Below are 19,864 nucleotides of genomic sequence, written 5' to 3' on the forward strand. Positions count from 1 at the left end.
ATTGCTGCTAGCTGCTTCTCTCGTTCCATCGGTTATTCCTTATTCTTGGTCCTGTACACAGTGCTGCTAGCTGATATTCTAGTCCAGAGGTTATTCCTCATTTTAAGTCCTCTAGACAATGCTCCTAGCTACTTCTCTTGTCCCAGCGGTTATTCCTCATTCTTGGTCCTCTAGGAACTGCTGCTAGCGGATTGTCCAGTACAAGAGGTTATTCCACATTCTAGATCCTCTAAACAGTGCTGGTAGCTGCTTCTCTGGTCCCGGTGGTTATTCCTCATTCTTGGTCCACGAGGAAGTCCTGCTAGCTACTTCTCTGGTCCCAGTGGTTATCCCTCATTCTAAGTCCTCTAGGCAATGCTTCTAGCTGCTTCTCTGGTCCCCGCGGTTAGTCCTCATTCTTGGTCCACGAGGAAGTCCTGCTAGCTACTTCTCTGGTTCCCGGCAGTTATTCCTCATTCTTGGTCCTGTAGACAGTGCTGCAACTGCTTCTCTCTCTGGTCCCAGTAGTTATTCCTCATTCTTGGTCCTCTAGGAAGTGCTGCTAGCTGATATTCTAGCCATAGTGGTTATTCCTCATTTTAAGTCCTCTAGACAGTGCTGCTAGCTAGTTCTCTGGTCCCAGCGGTTATTCCTCATTCTCGGTCCTCTAGACAATGCTCCTAGCTGCTTCTCTGATCCTAGTGGTTATGCCTTCTTCTTGGTCCTCTAGGAAGTGCCACTAGCTGATTTTACACGCCCAGTGGTTATGCTTCATTTTAGATCCTGTAGACAGTGCTGCTAGCTAGTTCTCTGGTCCCAGTGGTTACTCCTCATTCTTGGTCCTCTAGATGGTGTTGCCTGGCTGATTCTCTGATCCCAGTCGTTATTCCTCATTCTTGGTCCTCTAGGAAGTACTGCTAGCTGCTTCTCTGGTACCAGCGGTTATTCCTCATTCTTGGTCCAAGAGGAAGTACTGCTAGCTACTTCTCTGGTCCCAGCGGTTATTCCTCATTCTTAGTCCTCTAAACAATGCTGCAACTGCTTCTCTGGTACCAGTGCTTAACCTTCATTCTCGGCCCTCTAGGAAGTGCTGCTAGCTGATTGTCTAGTCCCAGTGCTTTTCCTCATTCTAGATATTCTAGACAGTGCTGCAGCTCTTTCTCTGCTCCCACAGGTTATTCTTCATTTTAAGACCTGTAGACAGTGCTTTTAGCTGGTTCACTGATCCCAGTGGTTATTCCACATTCTTGGTCCTCTAGACAGTGCTGAAACCCCTTCTTTGGTCCCAGCGGCTATTCCTCATTCTAAGTCCTCTAGACAATGCTGCTAGTTGATTCTCTGGTCCCAGCGGCTTTTCCTCTTTCTAGCTCCTCGGCAGTGCTAAAGCTACTTCATTGGTCCCAGGGTTATTCCTCATTTTACGTCCTCTAGACAATGCTGCTAGCTGCTTCTTTTGTCAAAGCAGTTATTCCTCATTCTAAGTCCTCTAGATAAATGCTCCTAGCTGCTTCTCTGGTCCCAACGGTTATTCCTCATTCTCGGCCCTCTAGGAAGTGCTGCTAGCTGATATTCGTGCCCTAGTGGTTATCCCTCATTCTAGGTCCTCTAGACAATGCAGCTGCTTCACTGATCCCAGCTGTTATTCCTTATTCTTGGTCCTCTAGGGTGCTGCTGGGTACTTCTCTGGTCCCAGCGGTTATTCTTCATTCTAGCATCTCGACAGTGCTGAAGCTACTTCATTGGTCCCAGGAGTTATTCCTCCTTTTAAGTCCTCTAGGGAATGCTGCTAGCTACTTCTCTGGTCCCAGGGGTTATTCCTCATTCTTGGTCCTCTAGAAAGTGCTGCTAACTACTTCTCTGGTCCCAGTGGTTATTCCTGATTCTCCGTCATCTAGACAGTGCTGCAGCTGTGTCTCTGGTCCAGTTGGTAACTCCTCCATTTTAAGTCCTCTAGGCAGAGTTGCAGCGGCGTCTCCGTTCTTACATCCACTACACCCCAAACCAAAATATAGGTGAAAGACATTATCCTTTACAACGCCAATAGCTCCAAGTCTCTCAAATGTGAGGCCTGTTGCATTGGAAATGCTTTAAAAAGACTCATCAACCGCGTGGCCGCTTCTGTGAAGGGATTTTGGATGATGAAGGCCTGTACCTCTGGTTTGAAGTCGCACACCCTCAGCCAAGCATAGCACCTTAGTGTAGCACCGGCTGGCAGTGTCTGCAGCATCTAATGCTGACTTCAAGTAGGTGTTTGCAATGTTTTTCCTTTCCTGCATCACAGCCTTGGCTCTTTTTTTATATTCCTCTGTCAGATGTTACATGAGGGACTCCATCTCGTTCCACTGCTGGTGTCCATATCTGTTCAGTAGGTCGTAGTTGGTAATCAGCCATTGAGTTGCAGCCTCCCTCGCCATTTTTACTGCCCACCAGGTCGAGTCTCTTACTCTCCTTTTCAGGCGGTGGGCCTGTAGATGTGTGGGTGTTTTTTTTTTTTTCCTTGCGGTTGTCACAATTTTTGAGTCTGCGGGAATGTTTTCCTGGATGTATTTAGGGTCCTGAGTAGATGTCTTCTCTACTCCTGCCGATACAGATTTTGCAATGGCTGGTTCCCTAAATGCTTCCTTCCCTAAATGCTTGGTAACATAGGCAAATACAAGCCCCCCCTTGTTAGAGGGCATCAGTGTTTCTAGGAGGAAGCAGGAATCTCCTTTTTCCCCTCTCTAACTCGCTTCCCTATGTTTCAGCAGCCTCTTGGAGGCTGTTGTAGAGGGCTAGGTCATCTGGTGGTGATATCCTCGGAAGATAGTTGCCTACTCCTTCTGGGGAGTCGGCTTCTTGCCACAACTCCTCATCAAACCCGGTTGCCTTTTCACCCCCACTCCAGTTCAAAGAACTCCTCCTGCTCCTCTATGTGAAGTTCCAGTGTTGCTGGGGTCTCCAGAGCAGACTGATAGTCTTCAGCCTCGCTTGACGGATTGGTATGAATTCTAAAAACCTTTAGGGATGTGTTGAACTCTTTTTTACATTGTAGGTGAGTAGCCATTTCAAATTTTTTAAAAAAATCAGTTTTAGAAAAACACTTACCGGACCACCTCCATTGCTTCCAGACCCAATGGCGGGAAAAAAGAATGTAAGATAGCTCCTACGCACAGGAACATCGGGTGCATTGTCTGACTTAACCCAAGGGGACAGACATACAACAAATGGTCGATGACACCCACAGCAACAAAAAACAAAAACAAATCTTCATCCTCAAGGCGGTTCAGAGATCCAGACAAAGGGCCTTCTGTGCAGCCAAATGGAAAAGATTTGCTTATTACTGCCTCCCAAACACATCGATCTTCTCAAGTCTACTGTCCAAGAGAGTCTGTTACCTACTGCGTTCGCAAACATCAGGTCTCGCCTGTGCATTGATCCAACTGCACTTAACACCTACCTTCAGAAAAGGTAACACTTAACAATTGGGAGACCCTGTAGTAAAGGTCTTTACGGAAGCAGTCAAACCTGTTATGCTAAAGCCAAGAGAAAGTTTCCTGCCCAGACCCCTTTCTACCCACAAAAAAGGGGCATCCATGGCTATCCAAGGTAACATACCTATAGTGGACATATGTAAGGCAGCTAGCTACCTGATCCACCTCACATACATTCATTAAAAATTACTCTGTGGATGTGTTAGCTCACCAACAAGCTAATGTTGTCCAGGCTATTCCACGTTTCCAGTCATCTGCAACATTCTTCAGCTAGCCCCTGCTTACAAAGGTGCTTTCCAGGAATAATGTGGTAGTAGCAATTTGTGCATTGCTTTAAAGAGGGAATAAGTACTTTGGAAAGTTTTGTGTAACAGACCAGGATAGGGATTTCGTGAAATACAATTGTTGTCACCCATTTCAAGTACTGCCGGAAGTGTAGATCTCTTAGTTCCAAGAGAGGGCTATTTACAATCTAGTCTTGTCCTACTTTGTGAACAAATCTTAAGGCACTAGATACTTTAGTTAGAATCCACTTCATGATCTAATATTTTATATGTGAGTGACCACACGAAGTTCCGGCAAATCAAAATAATCCTTGTCCAATAATTAATTTAGGTCAATGTGATGTCAGTCACAGAAGCAAAGAGAGGCTTCGTGGGCATACGCACAGAATCTAAGAACAGAATTTTCTGCTATTTATGACATCTGCAGTCACATCGCAAGTCTGAATTAGAGCACCTTAAGATGTTGCAGTACCTTAACAATTACACGTTACATCAAAAGTTAGAATTGGAATGCTTAGAGAGTGGTGAATATGACATTGTCTCATGACTAAGAAAGCCCAGAACTGTGACACTTTAGGGCTCCTGGGAATGCAAAAGCTTTTCGATGTTACAAGCTGTATTTTATTAACATTTTAAATAAAAGCAATCACAACACTTACAATAAAAGTAAAGAATATGGAGTAATAGACTAGAAAGTCTTTTGGCACAAGTGTTCAACCCAAATAAAAGTTTCAAAGCGCTTACCTCCTCATCGTTGTTAGCCACATCAATCTCCACGCTCTTAGTTAGGAAGGATACCATAATTCCATGGCGCACCTCTATGTGTTTCTCCAGTATTAGACGGCTGCTGAATGTACGTTTACCTTCTGTGCAGTAGCTGTGAATAAGAATGACGAGGAAGCAATCAGGTGCTGGTCCATATGAAACCCAACCTCTGAGCAAGCACGACATAAGAGAAACTGATTTTTTGGGGCAGGAGGCACACAGTCTTCGCTACTGATGACAAATAACTGTGTTATTGTTTGGCGAAGCTAAGCCCTGGAGAACATTCAAGTGAAAAGAAGGTGGTAAGCTGAAAAACTACTTTAAAGGGAGTCTGTTATCTGGTCAGAACTTGTTTGCTCACAGATCTATCCTTGCATCAACCACGGCTTTCTTGTTGCTCACCTTCAGAAATGATGGTTTCCTCCAGTTTTTAATGCTGATCATTTATTCACTGGTTTATGAAGCTGGCTATTTATGTAGTGTACCGAATGTAAGGGAATACTATGCAGATATCTAGGAGGCCCTTACTGTTTTACAGTGGTTAAAATAATTAACCCTAAATGTGTCTTTTGTTGTAGTGTGGGCAAGCAGTTTAGGCTTATCAGGGGGTAGTGCTAAGCATTTGTTCAACACACAGTCAATAAATGAGACACATACTCAAGAAGAAACAGGAAATTCAATTCAGAGTAAAATACAACACTTTTATATTTTGTTTTGAAACCAGAAATCTTCAAAGTAATTTAAGCAGTGTTTGCAGAGGTATTGTTCACAGTGGGATATGTAAATCACACCAATGCGCTTTTAAGTGGTAATGACTTTCATTGGGTAGAGTACATACACTGCATTCGGGTATTTGCAGAGGGATCTTGGGGGTTCCCTTTAGGTCGGTGAGGGTTCGTGGACCAAGGTCACGAGAACCACCAGCAATTCTATTTTACCTGCCCTTGGACGTCTAGGTGCTGAGATGCTGGTTGGGTGCCTTGCGCACTTCAGGGTTAGCAAAGAGAGGCTAGAAACAGGCTGCAGAGTGGGACTTGGGGACAGGTCCGGGATCTTCCAACGGGGGGCTCTGATCATGAGGGTCCTGGGAAGAAGGGAGCACAGTTGATAGTCGTGGACCAGGGCCAGGGTGCTCGGGTAGGAAAATGTCACTTACCCAGTGTACATCTGTTCGTGGCATTAGTCGCTGCAGATTCACATGTTGTGCATAGTCCGCCGTCTGGTGTTGGGTCGGAGTGTTACAAGTTGTTTTTCTTCGAAGAAGTCTTTTCGAGTCCCGAGACCGAGGGACTCCTCCTTCGTTCCATTGCGCATGGGCGTCGACTCCATGTTAGATTGTTTTCCCCGCAGAGGGTGAGGTAGGAGTTGTGTATGTTAGTAATAGTGCCCATGCAATGGAATGAATAAGTATGTACCAACTAAGGTTTAAGTAATATATTTACAAATGTACAAATGTTGAAGATAACTTCCAAACGGCTACAGGCTCCCGGGGAGGCGGGTGGGCACATGTGAATCTGCAGCGACTAATGCCACGAACAGATGTACACTGGGTAAGTGACATTTTCCGTTCGGTGGCATGTGTAGCTGCAGATACACATGTTGTGCATAGACTAATAAGCAGTTATCTCCCCAAAAGCGGTGGCTCAGCCTGTAGGAGTGGAAATAGTCTGAAATAAAGTTCTTAGTACGGCTTGACTTACTGTAGCTTGTTGTGCGGATAGCACGTCTACACAGTAGTGCTTAGTAAATGTGTGAGGCGTAGACCATGTGGCTGCCTTACATATCTCGTTCATTGGAATGTTTCCTAGGAAGGCCATGGTAGCGCCTTTCTTTCTGGTTGAATGTGCCCTTGGTGTAATGGGCAGTTCTCTCTTTGCTTTAAGGTAGCAGGTTTGGATGCACTTAACTATCCATCTGGCTATACCCTGTTTTGATATTGGGTTTCCTGTATGAGGTTTTTGAAATGCAATAAACAGTTGTTTTGTTTTCCTAATTTCTTTTGTTCTGTCAATGTAGTACATTAGTGCTCTTCTGATGTCTAATGTATGTAGTGCCCTTTCAGCTACTGAGTCTGGCTGTGGGAAGAACACTGGTAGTTCTACCGTTTGATTTAAGTGGAACAGTGAAATAACTTTTGGTAAAAATTTTGGATTGGTTCTTAGGACCACCTTATTTTTGTGTATTTGAATAAAAGGTTCTTGTATAGTAAACGCCTGAATTTCACTTACTCTTCTTAGAGATGTGATGGCAATGAGAAATGCAACCTTCCACGTTAAGAATTGCATTTCGCAAGAGTGCATGGGTTCAAAAGGTGGGCCCATGAGTCTTGTTAAGACGATGTTGAGGTTCCATGAAGGAACAGGTGGTGTTCTTGGTGGTATAATTCTTTTCAGGCCTTCCATAAACGCTTTAATGACAGGTATTCTAAATAGTGAAGTTGAATGGGTAATTTGCAGGTATGCAGATATTGCTGCGAGGTGTATCTTTATGGAAGAGAAGGCTAGATTTGATTTTTGTAAATGTAGCAAGTATCCCACTATATCCTTTGGAGATGCATGTAATGGTTTAACTTGATTATTATGGCAGTAGCAAACAAATCTTTTCCATTTGCTTGCATAGCAGTGTCTAGTGGATGGTCTTCTAGCTTGTTTTATGACTTCCATACATTCTTGGGTGAGGTTTAAATGTCCGAATTCTAGGATCTCAGGAGCCAGATTGCTAGATTCAGCGATGCTGGGTTTGGATGCCTGATCTGTTGTTTGTGTTGTGTTAACAGATCTGGTCTGTTGGGCAACCTGACTTGGGGTACTACTGACAGGTCTAGTAGTGTTGTGTACCAAGGTTGTCTTGCCCATGTTGGTGCTATTAGTATGAGTTTGAGTTTGTTTTGACTCAATTTGTTTACTAGATATGGAAGGAGAGGGAGAGGGGGAAAAGCGTACGCAAATATCCCTGACCAGTTCATCCATAGAGCATTGCCTTGAGACTGCCTGTGTGGGTACCTGGATGCGAAGTTTTGGCATTTTGCGTTCTCCTTTGTTGCAAATAGGTCTATTTGAGGTGTCCCCCAAATTTTGAATTAAGTGTTTAGAATTTGGGGGTGAATCTCCCATTCGTGGACCTGTTGGTGATCTCAAGAGAGATTGTCTGCAAGTTGATTTTGGATCCCTGGAATAAATTGTGCTATTAGGCGAATGTGGTTGTGAATTGCCCATTGCCATATCTTTTGTGCCAGGAGGCACAGCTGTGTCAAGTGTGTTCCCCCCTGTTTGTTTAGATAATACATTGTTGTCATGTTGTCTGTTTTGACAAGAATGTATTTGTGGTTTATGATCGGTTGAAATGCTTTCAACGCTAGGAATACTGCTAACAATTTGAGGTGATTTATATGCAGCTTTGTTTGATGTACGTCCCATTGTCCTTGGATGCTGTGTTGATTGAGGTGTGCTCCCCACCCTGTCATGGAAGCATCTGTTGTTATCACGTATTGTGGCACTGGGTCTAGGAAAGGCCGCCCTTTGTTTAAATTTATACTGTTCCACCATAGAAGCGAGATGTATGTTTGGCGGTCTATCAACACCAGATCTAGGAGGTGACCCTGTGCATGTGACCACTGTGATGCTAGGCACTGTTGTAAGGGCCTCATGTGCAGTCTTGCGTTTGGGACAATGGCTATGCATGAGGACATCATGCCTAGGAGTTTTAATACCGTCTTTGCCTGTATCTTTTGTGTTGGATACATGGCTTGTATAACCTTGTGAAAATTTTGAACCCTTTGTAGACTTGGAGTGGCTATTCCCTTTGTTGTGTTGATTGTCGCTCCTAAGTATTGCTGTGTTTTGCACGGCAGAATGTGAGATTTTGTATAGTTGATGGAGAAACCGAGTTTGTAGAGGGTTTGTATGACATAATCTGTGTGGTGTGAACGCTTTGTTAGGGAGTTGGTCTTGATTAGCCAATCGACTAGGTACGGGAATACGTGTATTTGCTGCCTTCTGATGTGTGCAGCTACTACTGCCAGGCATTTTGTAAATACTCTTGGTGCGGTTGTTATACCGAACGGCAACACTTTGAATTGATAATGTATTCCTTTGAATACGAACCTTAGGTATTTCCTGTGCGAGGGATGTATCGGTATGTGGAAGTACGCGTCCTTTAGATCTAAGGTTGTCATGTAGTCTTGTTGCTTTAGCAGTGGTAACACGTCTTGTAGCGTGACCATGTGAAAGTGGTCTGATTTGATGTAGGTGTTCAGGCCCATATTTATACTTTTTGACGCTAAACTGCGCTAACGCAGTTTAGCGTCAAAAAATTTAGCGCCGTCTAACGCCATTCTGAAGCGCCATGCGGGCGCCGTATTTATGGAATGGCGTTAGCCGGCGCTAGCAGACCGGCGCTGCCTGGTGTGCGTGGAAAAAAACCACGTAGACCAGGCAGCGCCGGCGTAGGGGGAAAATGGCGTTAGGGCGTCTTAAAATGGGGCAAGTCAGGTTGAGGCAAAAAAAGCGCCTCAACCCGATTTGCGCCATTTTTTTCGACGCCCAGACGCCATTTAAATGACTCCTGTCTTAGTAAAGACAGGAGTCATGCCCCCTTGCCCAATGGCCATGCCCAGGGGACTTATGTCCCCTGGGCATGGTCATTGGGCATAGTGGCATGTAGGGGGGCACAAATAAGGCCCCCCTATGCCACCAAAAAAAATTAAAAAATATAAAAAATTATACTTACCTGAACTTACCTGAATGTCCCTGGGGTGGGTCCCTCCATCCTTGGGTGTCCTCCTGGGGTGGGCAGGGGGGGTCCCTGGGGGCAGAGGAGGGCACCTGTGGGCTCATTTTGAGCCCCCAGGCCCCTTAACGCCTACCCTGACCCAGGCGTTAAATAGTGGCGCAAATGCGGGGTTTTTTGACCCGCCAACTCCCGGGCGTGATTTTTGCCCGGGAGTATAAATACGACGCATTTGCGTCGCCGTCATTTTTTTTAGACGGGAACGCCTTCCTTGCATCTCATTAACGCAAGGAAGGCGTTCACGCAAAAAAATGACGCTATTTGCCCATACTTTGGCGCTAGACGCGTCTAACGCCAAAGTATAAATATGCCGTTAGTTTTGCGCCGAATTTGCGTCGAAAAAAACGACGCTAATTCGGCGCAAACGGAGTATAAATACGGGCCTTAGTGTTCTGAGATCTAGGATTGGTCTCAGTGTTTTGTCCTTTTTTGGTATTAGAAAGTACAGTGAGTAAACTCCTGTGTTTTCTTGTGTACATGGTACCAATTCTATTGCGTCCTTTTGCAGTAATGCTTGAACTTCTAGTTCTAGAAGGTCTAGATGTTGTTTTGACATATTCTGTGTTTTTGGTGGGACATTTGGAGGGAGTTGGAGAAATTCTATGCAATAACCATGTCGGATAATTGCTAAGACCCAAGTGTCTGTTGTTATCTCCTCCCAAGATTTGTAAAACTGACTTAGGTGGTCATTCTGACCCTGGCGGTCTTTGACCGCCAGGGCGGAGGACCGCGGGAGCACCGCCAACAGGCCGGCGGTGCTCCAATGGGGATTCCGACCGCGGCGGTAAAGCCGCGGTCGGACCGGCACCACTGGCGGGGTCCCGCCAGTGTACCGCGGCCCCATTGAATCCTCCGCGGCGGCGCAGCTTGCTGCACCGCCGCGGGGATTCCGACCCCCCCTACCGCCATCCAGATCCCGGCGGTCGGACCGCCGAGATCCGGATGGCGGTAGGGGGGGTCGCGGGGCCCCTGGGGGCCCCTGCAGTGCCCATGCCACTGGCATGGGCATTGCAGGGGCCCCCGTAAGAGGGCCCCTAAATGTATTTCACTGTCTGCTGCGCAGACAGTGAAATACGCGACGGGTGCAACTGCACCCGTCGCACAGCTTCCACTCCGCCGGCTCGATTCCGAGCCGGCTTCATCGTGGAAGCCTCTTTCCCGCTGGGCTGGCTGGCGGTCTGAAGGCGACCGCCCGCCAGCCCAGCGGGAAAGTCAGAATTACCGCCGCGGTCTTTCGACCGCGGAACGGTAACCTGACGGCGGGACTTTGGCGGGCGGCCTCCGCCGCCCGCCAAGGTCAGAATGAGGGCCTTAGTCTTCCCCCCACTGGTGTTGTGTGAAGGGGTTGAGTGACTTGTGAGTCACTGTTTGGTTGGAGGGGTTTTTGGACTTTGAAATTTCCCCGGTTTCTAGGGAATTGTCCTCCTCTGTACTGGCCCCGAAAGCCTCCCCTTTGGTACTGTCCCTGGTATGTAGACGGTGTTGATTGTGAGGTGCTGGCTTGTGTGGCTTGACCCCGAAACCCCCCTCTGAAGGTTGTTTTGCGGAAGGTGCCGAAAGTGCCTCTGCCCTGCGGGGAATAGAGTGCGCCCATGGCCTTGGCTGTGTCAGTGTCCTTTTTCAATTTCTCAATTGCCGTGTCGACTTGGGGTCCAAACAATTGTTGTTCATTGAACGGCATATTGAGCACCGCTTGCTGTATTTCCGGTTTAAAGCCAGATGTGCGCAACCATGCGTGCTTTCTTATGGTTACTGCGGTATTTATTGTTCTTGCAGCTGTGTCCGCTGCGTCCATAGAGGAGCGTATTTGGTTATTGGAGATGTTTTGTCCTTCCTCAACCACTTGTTTTGCCCGTTTTTGAAATTCCTTGGGTAGATGCTCGATGAGATGCTGCATCTCGTCCCAATGGGCTCTATCATATTGCGCTAGGAGCGCCTGAGAGTTGGCGATGCGCCACTGGTTTGCAGCTTGTACTGCGACCCTTTTCCCAGCTGCGTCGAACTTGCGGCTCTCCTTATCCGGAGGTGGTGCCTCGCCTGATGTGTGTGAGTTGGCTCTTTTGCGAGCTGCCCCTACCACGACTGAATCTGGTGGCAGCTGTGAGGTGATAAAAGTAGGGTCCGTGGGCGGTGCTTTATATTTTTTCTCCACCCTTGCAGTTATCGCTCTACTCTTGACAGGTTCTTTGAAGATCTGTTTTGCGTGCCTTAGCATTCCTGGAAGCATAGGTAGGCTTTGGTAGGAGCTATGGGTGGAGGAGAGGGTGTTGAAAAGGAAGTCATCCTCGACAGGTTCTGCGTGTAACGACACGTTATGGAATTCTGCTGCCCTAGCTACCACCTGTGCATACGCTGTGCTGTCCTCAGGTGGTGAGGGCTTGGTAGGGTACGACTCAGGACTATTGTCTGATACTGGGGCGTCGTATAGGTCCCAAGCGTCCTGGTCGTCTTGGCTCATGGTGGTATGAGCCGGTGAATGTGACGGAGTCTGTGCCGGTGATGTGTGAGTTACAGGTGGAGGAGAGGGTGGCGGAGTTACCTTCTTCACCATTTTTTGTGGTGTTTGTTCTCGTGTTTGGAACTCGAGTCTCCTTTTTCTCCTGATTGGGGGAAGAGTGCTGATCTTCCCTGTCCCACTTTGTATGAAGATCCGCTTTTGTGTGTGGTCTACATCAGTGGTCTGTAACTCTTCTTCAAATCTGTGTTTGCGCATTTGAGAGGACAGTGATTGTTCCTCTGTATATGAGCTGGCAGTTGGTTCGGTTGCTGGTCGTTTTGGCACCGAAACTGTGTCTCTGCTTTTTTTCGGCTCCGAGGAGAATTTTTTCTTTTTCGGCGTCGAGCTTTCTCGGCGTAGATCTTCCTCGGTGCCGCTGTCTCTGCGTCGAGCAGCTTCAGTTCCGCTGTCTCGGCGTCGATCTTTTTCGGCAGCACTTTCTCGGTCCTGAGATTGCTGCGTGCCTGTGTCTCGACCCGAGTCGGACGATCTCGGCACCAGTTCGGCCTTTTTCAGTGCCGATGGACGGTCACCTACTTTATGGGTTGAGCCATGGCCTGTTGGCAGTGGCGTCCCCTGGGCCTTGTCTGTTTTCTTGTGTGGTGCTTGCTTCGACGTCTTACTCACGGTTTCTTCGACGTCGAGTTCCTCAGAGTCCGATTCATGGATGGAGAAGGCTTCCTCTTCTTCTCCTTGTCCCTCAAACTCTCGGTGTCCTGTCGGCGTGGACACCATCTGCAATCTTCTGGCTTGCCGGTCACGGAGCGTTTTTCGGGACCGAAACGCACGACAGGCCTCATACGTTTCTTCTTTGTGCTCGGGCGACAGGCACAAGTTACAGACCAAATGTTGTTCTGTATATGGATATTTATTGTGGCATTTAGGACAGAATCGGAACGGGGTCCGTTCCATCAGTGTCGATGTTACACGCGGTCGGGCCGACCAGGCCCCGACGGGGATCGAAATTACCCCGAAGGGCTACCGGAGCTCTTCACGATTCGGTGTCGATTCTATTCTTACCCGATCCCGAGCGAAACAATACCGACGTAGTTTTCCGAAGTTAAGACTATCTTTCCGTCCCGAAACCCGGAGCGAAAAGGAACACGTCCAAACCCGATGGCGGAAAAAAAACAATCTAACATGGAGTCGACGCCCATGCGCAATGGAACGAAGGAGGAGGAGTCCCTCGGTCTCGGGACTCGAAAAGACTTCTTCGAAGAAAAACAACTTGTAACACTCCGACCCAACACCAGACGGCGGACTATGCACAACATGTGTATCTGCAGCTACACATGCCACCGAACCAGAGGGTTTCGGTCGGCTGGTCCTGTGCATCAAAGGTCCTCACAGAGGTTGGTTAGACCTGCACATGGGGAAGGAAAACAGACAATTGGGCCACTCTTGTGGGCAGCCTTGTTGATTCTGTCGTCTTGCAGCGGTGGTGTCTGATCCAGACACCAACAAGCCTGGGTGCTTGCAACTGCTCGGTTATCCCTGGTTTAGTGCCGGCTAACTCCTGGTGGGCTTGGCATCTCCAAACTTTGTGGAGAGACGGGTCTGTACTCCTGGAGAATGGTGACTGCCTCCTGGGTGACTGCTCGGTCAGTGGATCCGTTGGTCAGCAGGTCAGTGGACCGCATGTTGTCGTTGGTGCCTGCAGGTTTCAGGGAAGTGGCTCTTCCACTCCAAGTGAGATGCTTGTTAGTTGGCTAAGTTCTGCCAGCCTTCCGAGGCTTTCAGAAGATGCATAGCTGCAGGACAAGTTGGGTCAGGGAGATTGTCAGGACAGCAGCAAGTAGGCAGGGTTGGGCGCCAAAAGTCGACGCGGGTTCTCAGTTTTCACATTGATCAGCTCGGCCACTCAAATACTCAGTTTAGGGTAGTAGCCAATGGGCTATTATTCCCCTGGTGTGACTACACCTCCTAAATGACCTCTTCCTGTAGGGAATGGGCATAACCATTTCCCAGAATTCCTAATTCTGCCAAAAACAAGATGGTGGAGCTATTTTTTCATGGAGCACATCAGGCTGCCCACCTTAGATGAGTGACTAGCCTGGTAGTGCAACATGCATCCTTGCGTAGCCCTGGGTGCTTAAACCTTCCTCATTGAGCCTGCTCAGAGGATAATGGTGCACTACAACTAAATAACTAAGTTTCTCCTTTTAGTACATTGACTCTCCCAGGGTAGTAAAGGAAGCGTGTGAAGTGAAGTTATCTAGAACCATAAATTCAGTACACTATTGTAGGAAGCTGGCTCTCTACATACTGCACTAAAATGCAGTACACTGTGCAGAGTCTAGTGGATCCCTAATTGGTTTTTCAGATGCAAAAGTAGACAGGACTAATGCTCTATTTTTTTGGTAGCGAGGGCGAGCAATTAGGCTTACCAAAGGGTAGTGGTAAGCATTTGTTTTACTCACAGTGGTAATAAATGAGAGACACACTAAAATAATAAATCTGAGACCAATTTAGACAAATAACAATTCTTTTTATATGTTTCAAACCGAAGAACTTCGTAATCAGGTAAGTAGTCTGTTAAGCATAAATACTTGGTGCAATTTTCAGGGTTCTCTCAATGTTATTCATTGGAAGGAAAACAATGTTAAAAAACACAGGGTTAACAACTTGTCCTCATCTTCTTAGGTTGTCAGGATCCAAGTTCAAGTGTTCGGAGGTGCCACCTAAATGCTCATTTAGGGGTGATACAGAGAGTGCCAGGCGGTAGCCAGTGGGCTGCCCACCTTTAGGGTGACTACACCCTTTCTATGATCACTTCTGCTGGGAAGTGGGTATAATAGTGGTCTAATTCCTTTCAAACAAGATGGAGGAATTTAAAAAGTAGTGTCCACTTCAGCTCGTCCACCATAGGTGTGGGACTAGCATGAAGTGGGCACACCTCTTAATCGGTTTATTTTTCCTGCCTGTATTAATGCCAAAAGTGGGGTAAATACCAGGGGTGGGGGGGGTCTCGCTCTATGGCTTTTTTGTCTTCTCCCAGCTTTGGTTGTCTTTCTTTTGATGCCATAGCCTTCTCTGAAGTCGTGCCGCCTAAGGTGTCCTTTGAATGGGACCAAGTGGATCTTTCGACTTCTGCTTCCTCTCGGGTCAATGAAATCTTCAACCTTGAAATATCTTTACCTGATTTAGAGTCTGATGAAAGAGACTCACCCCTGCATGCTTCTTTGGTGTTAACTGGGGTTTTTTCTTCTCGGAGTTTGATGTTCTTTTTTGACATCAATGACCCTCATCCTGACGTCTGAGCCTTCTCCTTTGGCCAACTCGGTGATATTATGCTCAACAACCCCAGCTCTCTCAGCAACCTACTTTCACTCTGGCCCGGCATGGTGTGATGTGCTTGCCTCTGTTTCTCTCTCATCATCAGAGTATTTGGTTTAAGCACAACACTGATGCTGCAGTTGTCACTTAGCTAATCTAACAGGAGACAGGTTACAAACCTGGTGGCTAAGCTTCTATGCAAACTTGCGGTGGCACCTGGGACAGAAGTAAAATGGTGTATTTTCCATGTCGCACGGAACAGGAGGCCAGCTGCCTGGACATTCTCTGGTGTTCCCCGGTGTGTGGACCCTTGGTGACGCCAAATCCAATGTTTTCTTCCCCGATTTATCAATAAACTTTTGACTAACTGTAAGGAAATGCCTCCTTGGCATGGTTGCCCCCTGACTTTTTGCCTTTGCTGATGCTATGTTTACAATTGAAAGTGTGCTGAGGCCTGCTAACCAGGCCCCAGCACCAGTGTTCTTTCCCTAACCTGTACTTTTGTATCCACAATTGGCAGACCCTGGCATCCAGATAAGTCCCTTGTAACTGGTACTTCTAGTACCAAGGGCCCTGATGCTCAGGAAGGTCTCTAAGGGCTGCAGCATGTCTTATGCCACCCTGGAGACCTCTCACTCAGCACAGACACACTGCTTACCAGCTTGTGTGTGCTAGTGAGGACAAAACGAGTAAGTCGACATGGCACTCCCCTCAGGGTGCCATGCCAGCCTCTCACTGCCTATGCAGTATAGGTAAGACACCCCTCTAGCAGGCCTTACAGCCCTAAGGCAGGGTGCACTATACCATAGGTGAGGGTACCAGTGCATGAGCATGGTACCCCTACAGTGTCTAAACAAAACCTTAGACATTGTAAGTGCAGGGTAGCCATAAGAGTATATGGTCTGGGAGTCTGTCAAACACGAACTCCACAGCACCATAATGGCTACACTGAAAACTGGGAAGTTTGGTATCAAACTTCTCAGCACAATAAATGCACACTGATGCCAGTGTACACTTTATTGTAAAATACACCACAGAGGGCACCTTAGAGGTGCCCCCTGAAACTTAACCGACTGTCTGTGTAGGCTGACTAGTTCCAGCAGCCTGCCACACCAGAGACATGTTGCTGGCCCCATGGGGAGAGTGCCTTTGTCACTCTGAGGCCAGTAACAAAGCCTGCACTGGGTGGAGATGCTAACACCTCCCCCAGGCAGGAGCTGTGACACCTGGCGGTGAGCCTCAAAGGCTCACCCCTTTGTCACAGCCCAGCAGGGCACTCCAGCTTAGTGGAGTTGCCCGCCCCCTCCGGCCACGGCCCCCACTTTTGGCGGCAAGGCTGGAGGGAACAAAGAAAGAAACAAGGAGGAGTCACTGGCCAGTCAGGACAGCCCCTAAGGTGTCCTGAGCTGAAGTGACTCTAACTTTTAGAAATCCTCCATCTTGCAGATGGAGGATTCCCCCAATAGGGTTAGGATTGTGACCCCCTCCCCTTGGGAGGAGGCACAAAGAGGGTGTACCCACCCTCAGGGCTAGTAGCCATTGGCTACTAACCCCCCAGACCTAAAACACGCCCTTAAATTTAGTATTTAAGGGCTACCCTGAACCCTAGAAAATTAGATTCCTGCAACTACAAGAAGAAGGACTGCCTAGCTGAAAACCCCTGCAGCGGAAGACCAGAAGACGACAACTGCCTTGGCTCCAGAAACTCACCGGCCTGTCTCCTGCCTTCCAAAGATCCTGCTCCAGCGACGCCTTCCAAAGGGACCAGCGACCTCGACATCCTCTGAGGACTGCCCCTGCTTCGAAAAGACAAGAAACTCCCGAGGACAGCGGACCTGCTCCAAGAAAAGCTGCAACTTTGTTTCCAGCAGCTTTAAAGAACCCTGCAAGCTCCCCGCAAGAAGCGTGAGACTTGCAACACTGCACCCGGCGACCCCGACTCGGCTGGTGGCGATCCAACACCTCAGGAGGGACCCCAGGACTACTCTGATACTGTGAGTACCAAAACCTGTCCCCCCTGAGCCCCCACAGCGCCGCCTGCAGAGGGAATCCCGAGGCTTCCCCTGACCGCGACTCTTTGAACCTAAAGTCCCGACGCCTGGGAGAGACCCTGCACCCGCAGCCCCCAGGACCTGAAGGACCGGACTTTCACTGGAGAAGTGACCCCCAGGAGTCCCTCTCCCTTGCCCAAGTGGAGGTTTCCCCGAGGAATCCCCCCCTTGCCTGCCTGCAGCGCTGAAGAGATCCCGAGATCTCTCATTGACTTCCATTACAAACCCGACGCTTGTTTCTACACTGCACCCGGCCGCCCCCGCGCTGCTGAGGGTGAAATTTCTGTGTGGGCTTGTGTCCCCCCCGGTGCCCTACAAAACCCCCCTGGTCTGCCCTCCGAAGACGCGGGTACTTACCTGCAAGCAGACCGGAACCGGGGCACCCCCTTCTCTCCATTCTAGCCTATGCGTTTTGGGCACCACTTTGAACTCTGCACCTGACCGGCCCTGAGCTGCTGGTGTGGTGACTTTGGGGTTGCTCTGAACCCCCAACGGTGGGCTACCTTGGACCAAGAACTGAACCCTGTAAGTGTCTTACTTACCTGGTAAAACTAACAAAAACTTACCTCCCCCCAGGAACTGTGAAAATTGCACTAAGTGTCCACTTTTAAAACAGCTATTTGTCAATAACTTGTAAAGTATACATGCAATTTTTATGATTTGAAGTTCCTAAAGTACTTACCTGCAATACCTTTCGAATGAGATATTACATGTAGAATTTGAACCTGTGGTTCTTAAAATAAACTAAGAAAATATATTTTTCTATACAAAAACCTATTGGCTGAATTTGTCTCTGAGTGTGTGTACCTCATTTATTGTCTATGTGTATGTACAACAAATGCTTAACACTACTCCTTGGATAAGCCTACTGCTCGACCACACTACCACAAAATAGAGCATTAGTATTATCTATTTTTACCACTATTTTACCTCTAAGGGGAACCCTTGGACTCTGTGCATGCTATTCCTTACTTTGAAATAGCACATACAGAGCCAACTTCCTACATTGGTGGCAGCGGTGGGATACAAGACTTTGCATTTGCTGGACTACTCAGCCAATACCTGATCACACGACAAATTCCAAAATTGTCATTAGAAATTGATTTTTGCAATTTGAAAAGTTTTCTAAATTCTTAAAAGACCTGCTAGGGCCTTGTGTTAGATCCTGTTTAGCATTTCTTTTAGAGTTTAAAAGTTTGTAAAAGTTTGAATTAGATTCTAGAACCAGTTGTAGATTCTTAAAAAGTATTCCAACTTTTAGAAGCAAAATGTCTAGCACAGATGTGACTGTGGTGGAACTCGACACCACACCTTACCTCCATCTTAAGATGAGGGAGCTAAGGTCACTCTGTAAAATAAAGAAAATAACAATGGGCCCCAAACCTACCAAAATACAGCTCCAGGAGCTTCTGGCAGAGTTTGAAAAGGCCAACCCCTCTGAGGGTGGCAACTCAGAGGAAGAGGATAGTGACTTGGAGGACAATTCCCCCCTACCAGTCCTATCTAGGGAGAACAGGGTCTCTCAAACCCTGACTCCAAAAATAATAGTCAGAGATGCTGGTTCCCTCACAGGAGAGACCAACACCTCTGAAATCACTGAGGATAACTCCAGTGAAGAGGACATCCAGTTAGCCAGGATGGCCAAAAGATTGGCTTTGGAAAGACAGATCCTAGCCATAGAGAGGGAAAGACAAGAGATGGGCCTAGGACCCATCAATGGTGGCAGCAACATAAATAGGGTCAGAGATTCTCCTGACATGTTGAAAATCCCTAAAGGGATTGTAACTAAATATGAAGATGGTGATGACATCACCAAATGGTTCACAGCTTTTGAGAGGGCTTGTGTAACCAGAAAAGTGAACAGATCTCACTGGGGTGCTCTCCTTTGGGAAATGTTCACAGGAAAGTGTAGGGATAGACTCCTCACACTCTCTGGACAAGATGCAGAATCTTATGACCTCATGAAGGGTACCCTGATTGAGGGCTTTGGATTCTCCACTGAGGAGTACAGGATTAGGTTCAGGGGGGCTCAAAAATCCTCGAGCCAGACCTGGGTTGACTTTGTTGACTACTCAGTGAAAACACTAGATGGTTGGATTCAAGGCAGTGGTGTAAGTAATTATGATGGGCTGTACAATTTATTTGTGAAAGAACACCTGTTAAGTAATTGTTTCAATGATAAACTGCATCAGCATCTGGTAGACCTAGGACCAATTTCTCCCCAAGAATTGGGAAAGAAGGCGGACCATTGGGTCAAGACAAGGGTGTCCAAGACTTCAACAGGGGGTGACCAAAAGAAAGGGGTCACAAAGAATCCCCAGGGGAAGGGTGATGAGACAACCAAAACTAAAAATAGTAAAGAGTCTTCTACAGGCCCCCAAAAACCTGCACAGGAGGGTGGGCCCAGAGCCTCTTCACAAAACAATGGGTACAAGGGTAAAAACTTTGATCCCAAAAAGGCCTGGTGTCATAGCTGTAAACAGCATGGACCCCAAACTGGAGACAAGGCCTGTCCCAAGAAAGGTTCCACTCCAAACTCCCATCCAGGTAACACTGGTATGGCTAGTCTCCAAGTGGGATCAACAGTGTGCCCAGAGCAAATCAGGGTCCACACTGAAGCTACTCTAGTTTCTGAGGGTGGGGTGGATTTAGCCACACTAGCTGTCTGGCCGCCTAACATGCAAAAATACAGACAGCAACTCTTAATTAATGGGACTAGAATAGAGGGCCTGAGGGATACAGGTGCCAGTGTCA

General features: G+C 47.6%; 1 protein-coding gene across 5 annotated transcripts in view; it reads right to left on the bottom strand.

Moving 5' to 3' along the window:
* ZNF687 (zinc finger protein 687) overlaps nucleotides 1-19,864 on the bottom strand; it is a 252,804-nt gene that overhangs the window by 73,880 nt on the left and 159,060 nt on the right. For all 5 annotated transcript variants that reach the window (XM_069218357.1, XM_069218358.1, XM_069218356.1 and 2 more), the window contains one exon: nucleotides 4,478-4,610. In XM_069218357.1, coding sequence (XP_069074458.1) covers nucleotides 4,478-4,610 — 133 coding nt within the window. The remainder of the gene's footprint in view (nucleotides 1-4,477; nucleotides 4,611-19,864) is intronic.

This window comes from Pleurodeles waltl, chromosome 12 (genome assembly GCF_031143425.1).
Source record: "Pleurodeles waltl isolate 20211129_DDA chromosome 12, aPleWal1.hap1.20221129, whole genome shotgun sequence".
Taxonomy (NCBI): domain Eukaryota; kingdom Metazoa; phylum Chordata; class Amphibia; order Caudata; family Salamandridae; genus Pleurodeles; species Pleurodeles waltl.